We start from the raw sequence: 17331 nt of genomic DNA, 5'->3' as shown, positions 1-17331 counted from the left end.
TTTAAGGACTGGGCCTTATTGGAAAGGTGCAAACGGCACGGCCGAAAGCAGTTTGTGCTTCTTCTAGCCCCATGACTTCTCCACATGGAGCACCTTCAATGGGCCAGGAGGCAAAGTGCCAGCCAACCTATCCACTGATGACTTGGCTCCAGTTTAGTTGAAGGGAGGAGCAAGGCAAAGGTGTAGAGAGTCAAGAGGGAAAATAAACCAGAAGAGAACACACACACAAAAAAAAGGCAACGGGAGATCTGTAGGCAGCAGCAGAATTGCTCTAATTCTCTGTTTGCTCTAATAAGCAAGCATGACCTGGATCTGCCCTGCCCTGACCTACTGTAACTAAGGCTTCCTTACTGATTTAGCGGATTTCCCTATGGCAACCTCCTTTGGCCACAACCAACTCCCAACCCCTAAGTCTCGATCCTTTCTCCTCCTAATCCACACAGAATCATAGAATTGAAGAACTGGAAGGGACCCTGAGGATGATCTAGTCCGATCCCCTGTAATGCAGGAAGATGCAGCTGTCCCATACGGGGACTGAACCTGCAATCTTGGTGTTATCAGCACCACGCTCTAACCAGCTGAGCTATCCAGCATGCTGTCAGTTGCAGTGATATTACTGGATCTCTTGTCGTTGTTGCTTCCCCTAAAATCCCTCCTGTTGGCCCAGGAGGTCCCACTAGATCTAACTTAGTAGCCCCCACCCCTTTTAAGCATAGGAGGAATCTCTGAGAGCCGTTTACTGCCGATGTCTGTCTTGCAGGGAATACGTTTTGGACGGCTTAAATGCTAATGCCTCCATTTGAGAACCCTGACCTTAGAGGGGCTGATGAAAGCATCTTCTCTAAGACTGGGGTTTTCACTCGGGTTGGGGAGAGGTTGCCATGGAGACGGTTGGGAGGGCAATGAATTATTGACCCGGTTCTTTTCAGCTTCCGTTTACAGCATGACACCGCCCTCCCGTGTCTCTTCGTCCCAGTAACTTACGGTTGGCACAGCTTGACAAGGTCCTGGTCTGTGGTACCCGGGTGCAGGCCCCGGATGTAGAGATTTGTTTTGCTCAGCTGGTCCCCTCCGCCGCCTCCGCCGCCTGGCCCGCTGCTGCTGCTGTTGTTGTTGCTGCTGCCACTGGGACTTGGGGGTGCCATCTGCTGGGCCACTGAGACATAAGGCTGCAGGGCAAAGGAAGAGAACAAAATGAGGGTCTGGGACTGCAGGAAGGTGCAGACGAATTACAGGGAAAGGTCAAAAAGATTTAGGGCAGCATATAGGAAACTTGCTAATAGGACTAGACTTCCAAGGGCATGGAAGGAGCAACGTGGAACCCAAATCGCCCCCACTCAGCTCTTTCTTTCACTTCCTCCTAAACTTTCTAGGGTATATTAAAAAAAGTGAGCTGCAACTGTGAGATCCATGTGCAGAATGCCTTGCAGAGAGAGGGAGTTGGTAGAAGACAGAAGACTCAATTGTCTCCTTTTTGCATAAGCTCTCTGAGGTGCAGCCAGTCTTGGACAGCATCAGATAAAGAGGCTTTTGGGACAAAGATGACAGGGCTAACCAGCATTTCCTCTCTTCTTCCACCCCTATTTTAAAATCAACCAACCGACATGCATTTGTGAGACCAGGGCGGCCTATGCCAAGTTTGCTTCAGGGAGCTTTGAATCCTTCTCCCTCATACCACCCTTCCTGGCCAAAAGAGGTCCCTGATCAATTGCCTTCAGTCCCCTGATGGGGAGAAGTAAGGAGGTTTCCTCATCCAGGATTATCAGAAGTTCCACCCTCCCAATGGATCTTAACCCCTGAATGCAACAAAAGCCCCCCAACACTGCCACCATCAGAGAAGAGAGCACAAAAAGGAAGGGGAAGCTGCCTCTCTACCATTGGCCAAGCCACCTTTGATGTCATAATCACGCCAGTCAACAAGCAAATTTAGTTGGAACATTCTCATCTCGGCGGGTTTGTAGACAATCCTTTTCTTTAACTAACAAAAGACTTTCTCAGTACCCTGAACAATTTATTTTTATTACTATTGTTGCAAAAATCTAATAAGTTAGCACGTCCATTCTTATTGGTGATTGCATTGGTACAGCATTATTGGTACAGCTTATTGGTACAGCATTATTCCCTGATACCAAAGGTGCTTCCAGATGGGTTTTTATTGTGAGATGGGTACTCCTCAGGCAAGCAAATTTTTCACAGCATCCACACATCATTGACATCAAAATGCCAGCCTGTATTTCCCCAATTTAATCCAGATTTACCCCTTTGAGGAAAACACTGATAAAGTTTATTTTTTAAATTGCTTACAGTATCTGAATGTCCCATTTACAAAATTCAGCATAAGCCACACATCCCCTCCTGCCCATACCATTTTGATCTTTTCTTTTTTTTTAAAAAAAAAAGCTCTTCTGCTACACTGTTCCAGCCCCTTTGAATGTGTTATGATGCTTTTGGCAGTAAACTGGGGTTCATACAAGTGAATTCAACACTCATTTCCTCTTGCCAGTCAATCCTAGGAATTGTACTTCTATGAAATAGGGTTACGGACAACAGTATTCTCAGAACACCACCAAACAACAATTTCCAGGATCCTTCAGGGAAAGCTAAGATAAAGTTAAAGTTGCATGGAAACCGAGGTATGTTTGGAATGAAGATATGCCCTTATGCCTTTTGAATAAAATCTTTTTAAAAAATAATTTGGAAAGTCCCTTGAAGACTAAAGTTGCCAAATGGCCAGGGGGAAAAAACTGGCTTGGCCTGTTCCCTGCACCTTTAGCAGAAGCTTGTTCTGCAGAAATAAGCAGCTGCTTCTTTTTACAGGACGGTGATAAACATTCTAACCTGCCAATGTCTGCAGATCAAGCTGCTGTTAATGACACAAAAGCAGAGTCTGGTATAAATACCTTGGCAACCTTATCCATACCCTTCCATATTTCATTTCCTTTTTCCACGCGTGAGGAGCAACTAAGTATTATTTCTTCTATCTTTCCGAGCTTGCTTCCTAGAGCAAGCTACAGCAGCTCTTCTCAGAGATCCTTGTGGCGTCTCCGAATATTACTTGTTCCTCAGGCCGCTGTCAAGGTCTTGTGACTGCAGGAGGAGGGGAAGGAGTCTAAAATACTGGGTTGTTGAGCATTCAAAGTCATTTCTCTGCTCCAGGGCATGTGTGGGGCTAGACAAGATGCACATGTGTTTGGCCGCGCATGGAGACGCTCCATTCCCATCATTCATTTGCTAAGTGCTGCTGAAGTCACCGAGTCTGCCCTGCCCACTGGGACAATTCTGGGTGGGGTATTCATATTGCAAAACTGCTATGCTATCCAGCAGGCCTGCTGAATGCTCGAGAGAGGCCTAAGCTGGGATCAGAAAGGAACAGACAGAGGAGCATCAGCAAAGTCAGAGCGGAGGGAAAACCCACATGCAAGGACAGCAGGGGCAATGCAAAAGAACGTTGTAGGCTCTTTTTAATTCACTGCTACACCCTGATTACATTGAATTCACTAGCAAGGACCAGAACCAACCCCCACTGTTTGTTAACCATCCACTAAAAGGATAGAAAAATGTACTTTTATCACTTTTAAACACCCTTATTATTGAGGTGTGTTTGCAACTAACTTTTCAAGCAATAGTCTTCAAGAAATAAGTCCCACCATATCAGCGCAGGGTGGATGAGTTAAATAAATGTGATTTTGATCCATGCTACAATTACCAATAAAAATGTATCAATTTGAACAACTGATTTAAAACGATTTTTTTTGCTATTGTGCAAGTTATACTACCTGAACAAGGCTATGTATATTACCATAATAATTACTATACGACTACCATGATAATTAAAATGAATTGGTTTAACACAGAATAAAACCTTTATACAATCTAGGCGCATAAACAAACACCTTTGGACATATTTATTTATTTCTTGCTTAGAGACAATATGAGCAATGGTGAAAATGAATGGATTTCTGTTTACCTGTCTCTAGGGTGGCCAGATCCAAAAGCTGATAGGATTCCTTCACCTTTAATAGCTGTCATGTATGTTACAATTGCTGAAGCTCTCCTCTTCTGAACAATGCATCTGGCCATCATACACATGGGTTTGGTTTTTAAAGGCAGACTTTCGGTGCAATTCTAGCACGCATGTATGCACGCCCTCCATGTTGATGTGGCTGGGGCTGGACGGCGCATAGTTGTCTCACCGCTGACCTCCCCTGTGGTGGTGATGTCAGCACCACCCAGATGGATGGAAAGCAGTAGCCAGCAGAAGGCCCCAATGTGCCTTTCAGGGTGGGGATCCATGGAATCTAAAGCCATGGGAATCCCGAGGGGCCTGATCTTCAGGACTGCTACCACCAGCCTGGAGCTGGCATAGACTGTCCTGACCAGCACAAGCCAGTAGGGCAGCAGACAGTGGATTCACTGTTCCGCTCTAGCCCATCCCTCTGTTCTCTGCCCCAGTACGGTTTGCTCTGCTTAACACGCTGGTTTATGTTAAAGTCAGATTTCATTTTAAATGAGGTCGTTATCGCAAAGAGATTTTCAGCCTGCAATCCTATGGCCACCGACCTGGGAGAAAGCCCAGCTCAATTCAGTGGTACATATGTCTGAGCAGACATAAATAGCAACAAACAAACAAACAACAACAACAAAATTATTTATACCCCGCCCATCTGGCTGGGTTTCCCCAGCCACACTGGGCAGCTCCCAACAGAATATTAAAAACATGATAAAGCATCAAACATTCAAAACATCCCTAAACAGGGCTGCCTTCAGATGTCTTCGAAAAGTCAGATAGTTGTTTATTTCCTTGACATCTGCTGGGAGGGCATTCCACAGGGTGGGCGCCACTACTCAGAAGGCCCTCTGCCTGGTTCCCTGTAACCTCACTTCTCGCAGTGAGGGAACTGCCAGAAGGCCCTCAGAGCTGGACCTCAGTGTCCAGGCTGAATGATGGGGTGGAGACGCTCCCTCAGATATACTGGATCGAGGCCGTTTAGGGCTTTAAAGGTCAGCACCAACATTTTGAATTGTGCTTGGAAACGTACTGGGAGCCAGTGTAGGTTTTTCAAGACCAGTGTTATATAGTCCCGGCGGCTGCTCCCAGTCACCAGTCTAGCTGCCGCATTTTGGATTTGTTGTAGTTTCCGGGTCACCTTCAAAGGTAGCCCAACATAGAGCACATTGCAGTAGTCCAAGCGAGAGATAACCAGAGCATGTATCACTCTGGCGAGACAGTCCGCGGGCAGGTAGGGTCTCAGCCTGCGTACCAGATTATTAAATTAGTTTACCGTCCTGTATTGCCGGTGTTATATGGTATCGGCGGCCTCTCCCAGTGCAATGAATATGATTGCACTGTTAACACAACTGAGTGAAATGCCAACTTTAAACTGGGGTGGGGTGGGGTTTAAACCTCTCAGGTTTAGTTTTTAAAAATCTGATCACTGTAATTTTTAACAGATTTTTATCCACCCTGTTTCACTGAGGAACACATTATTGTTCTTTCTCCCTGTTTTGATCCCAGGCATGATCTTCCATTGCCCGACAGCAGGGATTGCATGACAGCAGGGAATCGCACAGCTATTTCTTCCCAGCAGAACAGGAGTTATATACTACTCCTGAACTATTCAAGCAGTCCAAGGAAAACAGCATGCAACTGCTGCTGGGTCATGCATCCATTGTACACCAAACTACCACTGGCCAAGCAAAAGCCTTAGAGCAGCAGGACTGCACAGCAGTTCCAGCAGCAATCTGTTATTGTGAATACATCCATAGATATGGGAGTTAAGGAGCACACCAAGTTAAGTAACTAACGTCATCAAAAGCAAGAGAAGATTGGGTCCTTGTGCCTTTAATGGCTGAGCAGAAGAGAGAATTTCAGCCGGTACAGCTTTTCTTGCCCCAGAAGCACTCTGAATTGGCAAGCAAAACTTCCTGAAACTCCCTCTTCTGCAGTGAAGGTTTGATGCAATGTTCAGGTTCAGCGAGAGCTTGTTCCGAATACCTGTTATCATGTAGACTGGCAAGCAAGAGTGCTGGCAGTAACTTCATGTTGTATTTGCGGGCTTCCTGGAAGCACCTGTGATAGACATGTAAGTTTTAGCTATTCTCTATTGCACTACCCTAGGTAGTTGCAGGGGGCAATTCAACTGATCTGGCTGCAGGGCCAGTCTTGCGTCAAGGTTTGCGGGCTGCTTAGCCAAAAACAAAAGCAGAGGGCAAGGTCATTTTTTCCTGGCCCCGCCAACTTGCTTGCTTACTTATTTATAGCTTTGCGAATTAGGTGAACAGTTTGCTTTGCTGCTGGGCTTCCCCTCCCCCTCCCCAGCCAAAAATGGCCAAGTTGGCTTCGCTTTCTGGTTCCTTCACAGGATCTGATTGGTGCTGTGCTCGCTGTCCCAGAAGGCTGTGCTTAGCTCACAGAGATGTGAAAACAGAAGAGGGATGCATGCCTCGAATTTCTTGTTTGCAATACAACTGGTTTTTTTTTTTTTAAAAAAAAAACACCCTCACCAATGTGGAATTGAGAGCTGCCCAGAGAAAACAATTGAGGAAGTCAACATTTTAGTGTGCCTGCATATAGACAATGGGTACCCTCCCCAAAAAAGAACAGGTAGCAGCAAAAATGGGAGTCACTACTCTTTCATACTGGGATCTTAGTTTGTGTGGAGGAAAGGGGTTTTGTTTTGAATATTTAGAAGTGTAATCAGGGGTCCCTTTACCTTTAAAGGTAAAGGTAAAGGGACCCCTGACCATTAGGTCCAGTCGTGGCCGACTCTGGGGTTGCGGAGCTCATCTCGCTTTATTGGCCGAGGGAGCCGGCGTACAGCTTCCGGGTCATGTGGCCAGCATGACTAAGCCGCTTCTGGCGAACCAGAGCAGCGCACGGAAACGCCGTTTACCTTCCCGCCGGAGTGGTACCTATTTATCTACTTGCACTTTGACATGGTTTCGAAGTGCTAGGTTGGCAGGAGCAGGGACTGAGCAACAGGAGCTCACCCTGTCGCAGGGATTCAAACCACCGACCTTCTGATCGGCAAGTCCTAGGCTCTGTGGTTTAACCCATAGCGCCACCTGCATCCCTACCTTTACCTTTACCTTTATCCTGTCTGCAAGCAGGTCAACTGAGCACAGTGCTCCTGCATGAAACTGAGGGCTTCACCACACCTCCAACTGCCTTGCCACTTTCCTCAGGAAAACCTGAAGTTTACTGCTGAATCAGACCAAATGGCAACTGAATTTTCCTTGAATTGCCATTTGTTCTGATTCAGTGGTAAAGCGTGTGTTTTCCAGGGGAAAGCTGTGGGGCAAATGCAAAACTGCTCAGATCCAGGCCGAGAAAGCATGGGGCAAGCAGAAAACCTCCAGGACTCCTGCTTTCTTGGCATGGAACAAGCAGAAGTGTGAACGAGCCCTTAGACTAGGAAGGAAAACTGAGGGGACAATTTAACCAGATTGCTGCAAACTACAGGACATTTTAAACATGATGAATATTCAGTAGAATATAAATATCAAATATAGATAAATATGGAGGATGTTTGACTTAAGAATCAAAACTAGCCTCAGTTTCAGCTCTCACCTGTAACATTAACTGTGGACTACACTGCAGAGCTGTTATAAACTACAGTGGTACCTCGGGTTAAGTGCTTAATTCATTCTGGAGGTCTGTACTTAACCTGAAACTGTTCTTAACCTGAAGCACCACTTTAGCTAATGGGGCCTCCTGCTGCTGCCGCGCCGCCGAAGCACGATTTCTGTTCTCATCCTGAAGCAAATTTCTTAACCTGAAGAACTATTTCTGGGTTAGCGGAGTCTGTAACCTGAAGTATATGTAACCCGAGGTACCACTGTAATGTCTCTCAGCACAGCCCCACAACCAGCAATAGTGTAATAATAATAGTGGGCTACACTGCAAGGTTGTTGGCAAGCTGTTCTCTGAGCCCCTCAGCCCAACCCTCAAACTGCTACCGAGGTATAATAATAATTGTAGGTTTGTTGTAAGCCATTCTCTCCCCCTTAGGCTAATCCACACAGCCCTTTTGCCCCAACCTGCAATCTTCAATGGACTACACTGCAGAGCTGTCACAAATCGCTCTCCTTGCCACAGTTGCAAATGTGAAATATAGGGAATTTGGCAGGGCTGTTATTGAAATGCTTTGTTTAGTTTTTCAGTATTTAATCCCCCCCCCCCAAATGAAATAATACCTGGCTTCGAAAGAGAAATGCCCTATGCAATCACGGAGATAGTTCTGGGGCCTACAATTTTGTAAATTCAAAAACGGGCACTCTAGATACTTATTGCCCCTGCTTTGTCGGCAACCCCCATTTCACCTTCTGGCCTTCCAACCAGACCCTCCATTTCTACTTCTGCTGCTACAACATAGCAGGCAACTTCAGTTTAGTTATGTACTCTTCTCCTAGGCCTAGGAAAATAATCTAAATAGGTCTGGGAGGCAGCAATAAAGAAATCTGACACAGTTGCTGGCTCCCACAGGGTCTGTGCTATTGGGCAATACCCTTCTGCAAATCAAAACGCCGTCTTACATCCCCACTTCCTCTAGTTTTATTGATAGAGAATATGTTGGTTCCTGTCAACCAGCAACTGTTCCAGCACAAGGCCCTTTCCCATATCCAACTGATTTCAGCAACCATTGAGCAAATGCAACATAAAGACGTCACTTCGTCGTGGTGGGTGGATATGCGCTTGCTCTAGTAAGTCCCAAACTGAGTGCCAGGCATGTAAGTGTGCCACAAAAAAATAAACAGAAATAAAATACTTAAAAAGACTCCTGTGAGCGCCCACCCACAGAGGAGGGCTGCCTGCTGCAATCGTGCATGGTTTATTTCTCTGCCATCAACTCCTTCCAATCAGTCTCTGTTGCAATGGGTAATTGTGCCCTAGCAGGTGTGATAGGAGCGTTCACCAACTCCCCATACAGAGACTCAGAATTAGCCCTCTATAGAAAGAGCTGCCTGTTGCTTCCTTGCGCAAATTAATGCTACAGGCTTGCTTGCCTCCTTTCAATAAGAAAGCATGCCCAGAAGAGTCACAGAGCACAGCGCAGCGCATAGGGCTGCTCTGAGCAGAGGGGAGGATAACTCCCACCTTTTCACATTTTCACAGCAATTTGCAAACCACTCCCGAGAAGCAGTGGGCTGACATTTCATTTTTATTTTTCCAGGTAGGTTAGTGAATTAAAATGGAATGATATTCTTCTGTGGATAGCCCTGCAGGCTTGCTGGTATGAGGCTGATTTGGCTGAGACCTAACAATTGTCAAGTGCAACACAACCGAAAGTTTCCTGTGTCTTCACTTGCTTTTTTATTTTGACATGGTCACACTCACTCCAGTTCCCATTTTCACTTCGTGCACAAGGAACATCTGAGAATACAACTTGCTCGTTGTATTTTTAACACTTCTATAGTTTATTGTGGAGTGATAATGTGTGATTCATATGGGAGGGCAGAGTATTACTTTTCTGTTTTCTTTTGTATATCTGTCATTTGTGGAATATGTCAAGAATGATTGTTTGCTGTATTTATATTGCGGTGGTGGATGGCTTTAAACAATAACGTTTCATTCATTCAGCTGTGAAGATATGTTGATACAGATCAACATCCAAAACGGTTCTAAGAAACACCAGGCCCACAGAGCTCATTCTTCAGCCGCAGGCCTCTAAACCAAGGCCCAGGGCCAGATTGAGACATACCGAGACCTCATAGCATTACCAAAAAATTATTCTAACATCAAGGACAACAATGGAAATGTAAAATAAACTTTTCCTTCTGCAAATATACTGGTACAAAAAACCAACTAAAAGCAAACCATCTAAATAAAGCATATATTTTGCAACAAGCCTGTTTGCAGACGAAATATTGTCTCAGAACAACAATGTCTGTTTTAGAGTCTGTTTACTTTTTTTTAAAGCAGTTGTGTCGAATTTGAAATTTAGTAGTTTTTTAGTATGCACCGAGACTTGAGGCCCCCATATATGGAGGCCATAAACTATAGTTTACTGCAGACCCTCCTAGTGTCCCTGTTTTCCAGGGGCAGATTAACAGAAGCTGTCCCGGTTTCTGATTTGATCCCAGAATGTCCCACTTTTCTTTAGGACGTCCCTATTTTCTTCAGAGAAATTTTGGAGGGTATGGAATTATGCGACTCCCGAGCTAAGGAGATAAATGACTATACCACCTTTAGAAGACATCTGAAGTCAGCCCTGTATAGGGAAAGATTTAATTTTTTAAAATGTTTTTTATACTGTATGCTGGAAGCCACCTAGAGTTGCTGGGGCAATCCAGTAAGATGGATGGGGTATAAATAATATTTTGATTATAATAACTATTATTACGGAATAGGACATCCCTATTGTCATCAGAGAAATGTTGGAGGGTATGGCATATATTTTGCAACAAGCCTGTTTCCATAAGAAATGTTGTATCAGAACAATCCGAACTGTTTTAGAGTCTGCTTTCTTTTATTTTTTAAGCAGTTATGTCGAAATTGAAACTTGGTAGTTTTTTTAATACATGTCGAGACTCAAGGTCCCTCAGAAGTGGAAGCTATAAACTGTAGTTCACTGCGGTTGTTTGTAAAGCCAGCCCAGGCCCCTGACCTGCAGTTGGTCCAGGGGTCAGCAAACTTTTTCAGCAGGGGGCCGGTCCACTGTCCCTCAGACCTTGTGGGGGGCCAGACTATATTTCGGGAAAAGAAAAGAAAAAAAAAAGAACGAATTCCTATGCCCCACAAATAACCCACTTTAAATAAAAGCACACATTCTACTCATGTAAAAACACGCTGATTCCTGGACCATCCATGGGCCAGATTTAGAAGGCGATTGGGCCGGATCTGACCCCCGGGCCTTAGTTTGCCTACCCATGAGTTAGTCCAACTGGAGGGCCGCTCTGAGGCATGAAGGCCGTGCCCACACTTCCAAAGGGGTTGTTGACAAGGCCCATGGGCACAGCTCTGCTCCCCATCCACACGCAAACCCATCTCACCTCTGGGTTGGAAATTTGGGATGCGGACAGGACTCCTCAGGTGGGCAGCTGTGGTACAGGACGCCTCCACGTCTAAAATCTCTGCCCTAAGCCATCTGTCATATGCACATCAATGTCTTGCTCCCAGAGGGAACAGGAGAGCCGGCTTGGGCAACAGCCCGACAGAGCCCGGGCAAACTCACCACCATGCTACCTCTTCAGCCTCCTAGGCTGAGCCAGTCGGCCATTTTCCAAGGCAGGAAAAAATGTGTGGAGGAGTGGAGATGTAAGTTGCTGGACTACGCGGAGCTGGATAAATTAACAGGAAAAGTAAGATATTTGAGAGACCAAGTGTTCATCAAGGATTGGGGAAAGTATGTAGATTATCTGGAATGTATTAGCGAAGGACAAACAACGCTAAAGGGATTCAGAGACGCACTGTAAAAGAATATGAGTTATTGCTCAAAGCAAATAGAAGACGGGAGTAGACACAATGACAATACAAGTAAAGAAACGTGTAATCTTATTTATTGTTTCGAATGATTTACGGACAAGTTGAAGGAAGTCCTGATAGGGATAGCTAGGTGAAATGACGGAGGGGAAAACAAAACTTAGTGTATTCTTTTTTCTTTTTTTTTCGGTCGAAGTGTATTTCTTTCTTTCTTTATTGTGTATTGTCTTTTTATATGTGTCTGTTAATTTAATCTTTTTTGTATATATATATGGAAATGATCAATAAAAAGTATTTCGGGGGAAAAAAAAATGTGTGGTTGCTAGAAGACGCCATTGTATGCTTCTAACCAGACAGACCCACTGGGAGGGCAAACGTGAGAAGGGCAGGAGGCCGCGGACCTGGACCCCTATTTTTACGCCAGGGGTTTACGGCCTTTGGGGGGGCCTGCGGGCACATTTGCAAACTGGAGAAATGGTCACAGGCACCCCATAACTACTGGCTACAACGCTTTTTTCAAGCTTCGTTTCAACCCAGGGGGGCACCAGGGTAGGCCTCTCTGGGCACGTTTTAGGGTACCCACAATTCTAGGGCAGCTCCTAGTCATGCTTATTTTAGATATTTATTTAGACCTATGGCCTGTCCTATATCCAGGCTCCAGGGTGACTTGGAACAAACAATTGACAATCAAGGAACGTTTCTGCACCTAAAGGACTTGGAATCTAAACATAGGCAGTCAAAAGACTTGAAGGGCAACCAAGGAATTCTATATGTGACAGCAATATATATATATTCTTTCCTATTATATATATTTTCTCCTATTATTTAAATTAATTATTTAACACTTGAGTTTTGTTTTTGCAATTTTACAAAAAAACCCCACCAATAATACACACCCACCCACCGTATTTTCCCATGTATAAGACTAGGGTTTTCCCCCTGAAAAACAATGTCAAAAATTAGGGGGCATCTTATACACGGATATATCTCCCCCCCCCATTTTCTTAAATCTGAGTCCCCCAAAATAGGGGGCGTCTTATACATGGGGGCATCTTATAGACGGAAAAATATGGGGTGGGTGGGTGGGTGTATGAGAAGAGAAGGCCCCCTGGAAAAGACCCTGATGCTGGGAAAGATGGAGGGCACTAGAAGAAGGGGACGACAGAGGACGAGATGGTTGGACAGTGTTCTCGAAGCTACCAGCATGAGTTTGACCAAACTGCGGGAGGCAGTGGAAGACAGGAGTGCCTGGCATGCTCTGGTCCATGGGGTCACGAAGAGATGGACATGACTAAATGACTAAACAACAACAACAACAACAACAAATATATATATATATATATATATATATATATATATATATATATATATAAAAACCTATTGTGATACTGGGAAAATTGTGCTGACTGAACAAGTGAAGGCCCAGGCTAAATGTGAGGGAATCTGAAGAAAGGAAGTTCCATAGTGAACCTGCTCTGTTTGCTCAGGTATACAAATGAAGCCCTACTCAACTTCCACTGCCACCTGACATCAAAATGAGGGTGAGAAGCTGCAGGGTTTTCTCAGTGATGTGCCCTGCTCCCCACAATGGAATTCTCTTCCCCCGTGGAAGCCTGCGAAGCCAGCTCTATTTTAGAGTCAAGACAGACCTACAAAAACTCCCAACAGTTTCCTTCCAGCTTCGCGACGGAACTGACAAACAGGTGGACACCTCTGAGTTGCGACATCTTGGGGCTCTCCAGACATCCTTTTTATTGTGCATTTGTTATTATTTGTGTTCATAACGGTATTGGGATAGTATTGCTTTCAATACTGTTTGTGTCTGCCAAAGTTTTGGGGCGGTCACACTGCTTCATTTCAAATCAGTGCATACCCCACGTACCTTCTTCCGCTGAAATCCCCTAATTTTTCATACCACAAATGGTCTGGGGTTTTTGTGTGTGTCATGCTAGCATCAGGGATCAGGATAACTCCACCGCTAACGCGCTATTATTGTGTGAAGAACATGTTGCAGAAGAAACCGGCAATAAAACACACCAATCTGGAGAAGCCCAAAGTGTGGCTATTAAAAGCTTCTGTGCAACACAGCACAAGAATATATTCAACTTATTAGCAGCATTATAAATAATCAGGAAAAATATACAAGAGAAGCACTGCAAGAGAGGACCTGCAAGGTCAAGCAAGGTCAGGCAAAAACTCTTTGCATGACTCCTGCAAAGTTAAATAAAGTTTTGCAAGAGGTTGGCTCCAGTTAGATTAGTACTAACAAACAGAATAGAACACCAGGAAGAATCTCTCTTATCCAATTTACCGGTAATTAAAACATTGGCAAAGTTTTTTGCTTTTAAGGCACATTTAGGAATGTGATTTGAATGAACGCATGAAATACTTGACATACATTTACAGGCTACACTATGAGGGATGAGCATTATGGGGAGGGATCTTTTAGGTGACAGGAGAAGCCTTAACCTACCTACCTGTGATTGGGAAAAGCTGGCACTTTTATATCACAGTTTTATCCTGTTGATTACCAGCATGTTTGAGGAGCATAATGTTCCTATGCTGAGGCCGTTTGTGGAGCTCCCCAAGGGCCAAGGCTCCTGAAAACAGCTGATTCCAAGTTCAACCCTTTCACAATTCTGCACTGGTGGAGTATAATGAACTGCTGAAATGAATTCTGCATAAGGTAAGGGAGCCAACAGGGGACGTGGATGGCGCTGTGGATTAAACCACAGAGCCTAGGACTTGCCGATCAGAAGGTCAGCAGTTCGAATCCCCGCGACGGGGTGAGCTCCCGTTGCTCAGTCCCAGCTCCTGCCAACCTAGCAGTTCGAAAGCACGTCAAAGTGCAAGTAGATAAATAGGTACCACTCCAGCGGGAAGGTAAATGGCATTTCTGTGCGCTGCTCTGGTTCGCCAGAAGCAGCTTAGTCATGCTGGCCACATGAACCACAAGCTGTACGCCAGCTCCCTCGGCCAATAAAGCGAGATGAGCGCCGCAACCCCAGAGTCGGTCACGACTGGACCTAATGGTCAGGGGTCCCTTTACCTTTACCTTTAAGGGAGCCAACAGGCCCAAGGACAGGCTACAGCTGCCATGATTCTCACTAGTCTGTTGGCTTTGTGACATGATTACCAGCCTTTTTCTATAACGCTCCCTGCCTTGTCCTCCAGTTCTGTTTGCCTATTTGGGCCAGAGGCCTGTCTAGAAAGCCTACGAAATGTGCAGGATTGCAGCCACTATGCTTTCCAAACAGTGAGCTCACGTGTTTTCAAAGCTAAGGGTGAAAACTGAGCTGTTCCCAGTGGATTGAGCCAACAGTGAGGAAAGTAGTTTAACATGATAGATGGGTGCAGGGGTGTCTGGAGAATGCAGAGTGGGATTGACTTACTAATGAAATTTGGAGTTGGGCCATTCCCAAAAGTGATGCTAAAAGCATCTTCGGGCCTCTCTTGAAATACTGTTCTGCATGTGTGAATGGCTTTAATGTGGCTTTAAACACATTAGGGTTTTTAAAAAAAACTGGTTGAAGCTGGATTTCCAAATGCATAACAGACCAGGCAAGCATCTCTGCATCTCTGTGAAAAGTGGAGCTCTTAGTGAATTGCCTTAATGATCTTGACCACAAGGCATCATGAGCTCAAGCAAGGATGCCTCCTCTCCTGGGTAAGCTGTGGAGTGGGAGATTGCAGGGCAAAAATTTGGAACCAGCATATAAAACCAATTCTGGCACGACTGCATTGGCTATCAATTAATTTCCAGGTTCAATCCAAAGTGCTGGTTTTGACCTACAAAGTCTTATGTAGCTCAGGATTCCAGAACCACATGGAATAAGGGAGGTGCAAAGAGTGGCAACACAAGAACAGGCCTTTTCAGTGGTGGCTCCTTGTTTGTGGAACACTCTCCCCAGGGACTCATGGCCAACACTGGCTGCTTTTAAGCACCAGGCAAAAATATTTATTTTCTGCCAGGTTTTTGGCCTTTAACTTGGAGAATTTTAGATACTGTGTCCTCCTTTAGTGGGTGGCATGTGTTAGACAGATTTTTATGTATATGTTTTTCTTTTCTTTTCATTTTATATTTGTTTTAATTTTTCTATTATACTGTAGATTGCTTGGAGTTCACTTTCCATTACAAAAACAACCAATAATTACAATAATAAATAAATTTATATGAAAAAGACATACTGGTGCATTAATGCATAATTTTTCCATCATTTGGGCAAACATATATGCCCTATATATGGTGACAGCAGTCACGAAATTAAAAGACACCTGCTCCTTGGGAGAAAGGCAATGACAAACCTAGACAGCATCTTAAAAAGCAGAGACATCACCTTGCCAACAAAAGTCCGTATAGTCAAAGCCATGGTTTTCCCAGTAGTGATGTATGGAAGTGAGAGCTGGACCATAAAGAAGGCTGATCGCCGAATAATTGATGCTTTTGAATTATGGTGCTGGAGGAGACTCTTGAGAGTCCCATGGACTGCAAGAAGATCAAACCTCTCCATTCTGAAGGAAATCAGCCCTGAGTGCTCACTGGAAGGACAGATCGTGAAGTTGAGGCTCCAATACTTTGGCCAACTCATGAGAAGAGAAGACCCCCTGGAAAAGACCCTGATGTTGGGAAAGATGGAGGGCACAAGGAGAAGGGGATGACAGAGGATGAGACGGTTGGACAGTGTTCTCGAAGCTACAAACATGAGCCTGACCAAACTGCGGGAGGCAGTGGAAGACAGGAGTGCCCGGCGTGCTCTGGTCCAGGGGGTCACGAAGAGTCAGACACAACTAAACGACTAAACAACAACAATATGCCCTATGGGGTTGCATTGTGGTATTCTGCAGAATGTGCTCTTATTTCAACGCAGAAGGGAAGTGAACAAAGGAAGTGTTTTATTTGAAGTGCTTTGTTTAATGTTTATGCCTATGTTTATACGTAAATCTTTTCATGTCGTAAGCTGCCTTTGATCACGGCTTTATCTATGGAAAGTCAGCATACAAATATGACGATGATGAAGAAAATGCAAGACAAGATAAGGACAGAAAAGGGCTTTTGGCTGGCCAAAAGCAGGAAAGATAGCCTTGGTGGAGTTTCTAACTCTGAATGGCTACATGAGCCCTCCCACACTTAAAACTTACTACATTTTTTAAAACTGCAAAATGTCCTGTGTAGCCGGGGAGAGAGGTAGGGAGAAACATGTGATTCATCAGCAGTGATGTTATGGGAACTGTCCAATAGGGTGCTCTCAGCATTCACTCATTAGTGTAGTCAGAGAGGAGTTACTAGGACTGGAGCTTGTCTGGAATTAAGGACTCATCCATTTCAAAGAAGACAGCTCCTTCCTACTTCAGGATGACAAGTTTGCTTGAAGGGATGTAGTTGCTTTTCCAGTTGCAGCAGCAAAGTGCAAAAAGCAACGCTGTGCACTGTGTGCTGGCAATGCATTTGTTATTATCGAAAGTTTTATTGCTTTGCATTGTTATACCAAATTGGGACGCGGGTGGCGCTGCGGGTATAACCTCAGTGCCTAGGACTTGCTGATCGTAAGGTCGGCGGTTTGAATCTCCGCAGCGGGGTGAGCTCCCGTCGTTCGGTCCCAGCTCCTGCCAACCTAGCAGTTCGAAAGCACCCCTAAGTGCAAGTAGATAAATAGGGACCGCTTTATAGCGGGAAGGTAAACGGCGTTTCTGTGTGCGGCGCTGGTGCTGGCTCGCCAGATGCAGCTTTGTCACGCTGGCCACGTGACCCGGAAGTGTCTTCGGACAGTGCTGGCTCCTGGCCTCTTGAGTGAGATGAGCGCGCAACCCCAGAGTCGGTCACGACTGGCCCGTACAGGCAGGGGTACCTTTACCTTTACCTTTTTATTGTTATACCAAAAGGCTGAAACAATAAAATGCTTACTTAGGAG

At 45.1% G+C, this 17331-nt stretch overlaps 1 protein-coding gene across 3 annotated transcripts in view; it reads right to left on the bottom strand.

Moving 5' to 3' along the window:
* The window catches only part of RBMS2 (RNA binding motif single stranded interacting protein 2), an 87418-nt gene that overhangs the window by 29543 nt on the left and 40544 nt on the right, over positions 1–17331 (bottom strand). For 2 of the 3 annotated variants that reach the window (XM_081849823.1, XM_081849825.1), the window contains one exon: positions 985–1169. In XM_081849823.1, the coding sequence (XP_081705949.1) occupies positions 985–1169 (185 nt within the window). Of the gene's footprint in view, positions 1–984; positions 1170–1712; positions 1961–17331 lie in introns of those variants that run through there. The other variant, XM_081849824.1, reaches the window with a different exon arrangement.

Source organism: Podarcis erhardii, assembly GCF_964252035.2.
Source record: "Podarcis erhardii genome assembly, chromosome: 2".
NCBI classification, from domain to species: domain Eukaryota; kingdom Metazoa; phylum Chordata; class Lepidosauria; order Squamata; family Lacertidae; genus Podarcis; species Podarcis erhardii.
The sequence above is the reverse complement of the archived record's forward strand: the minus strand, read 5'-3'. Positions and strand labels throughout refer to the sequence as shown.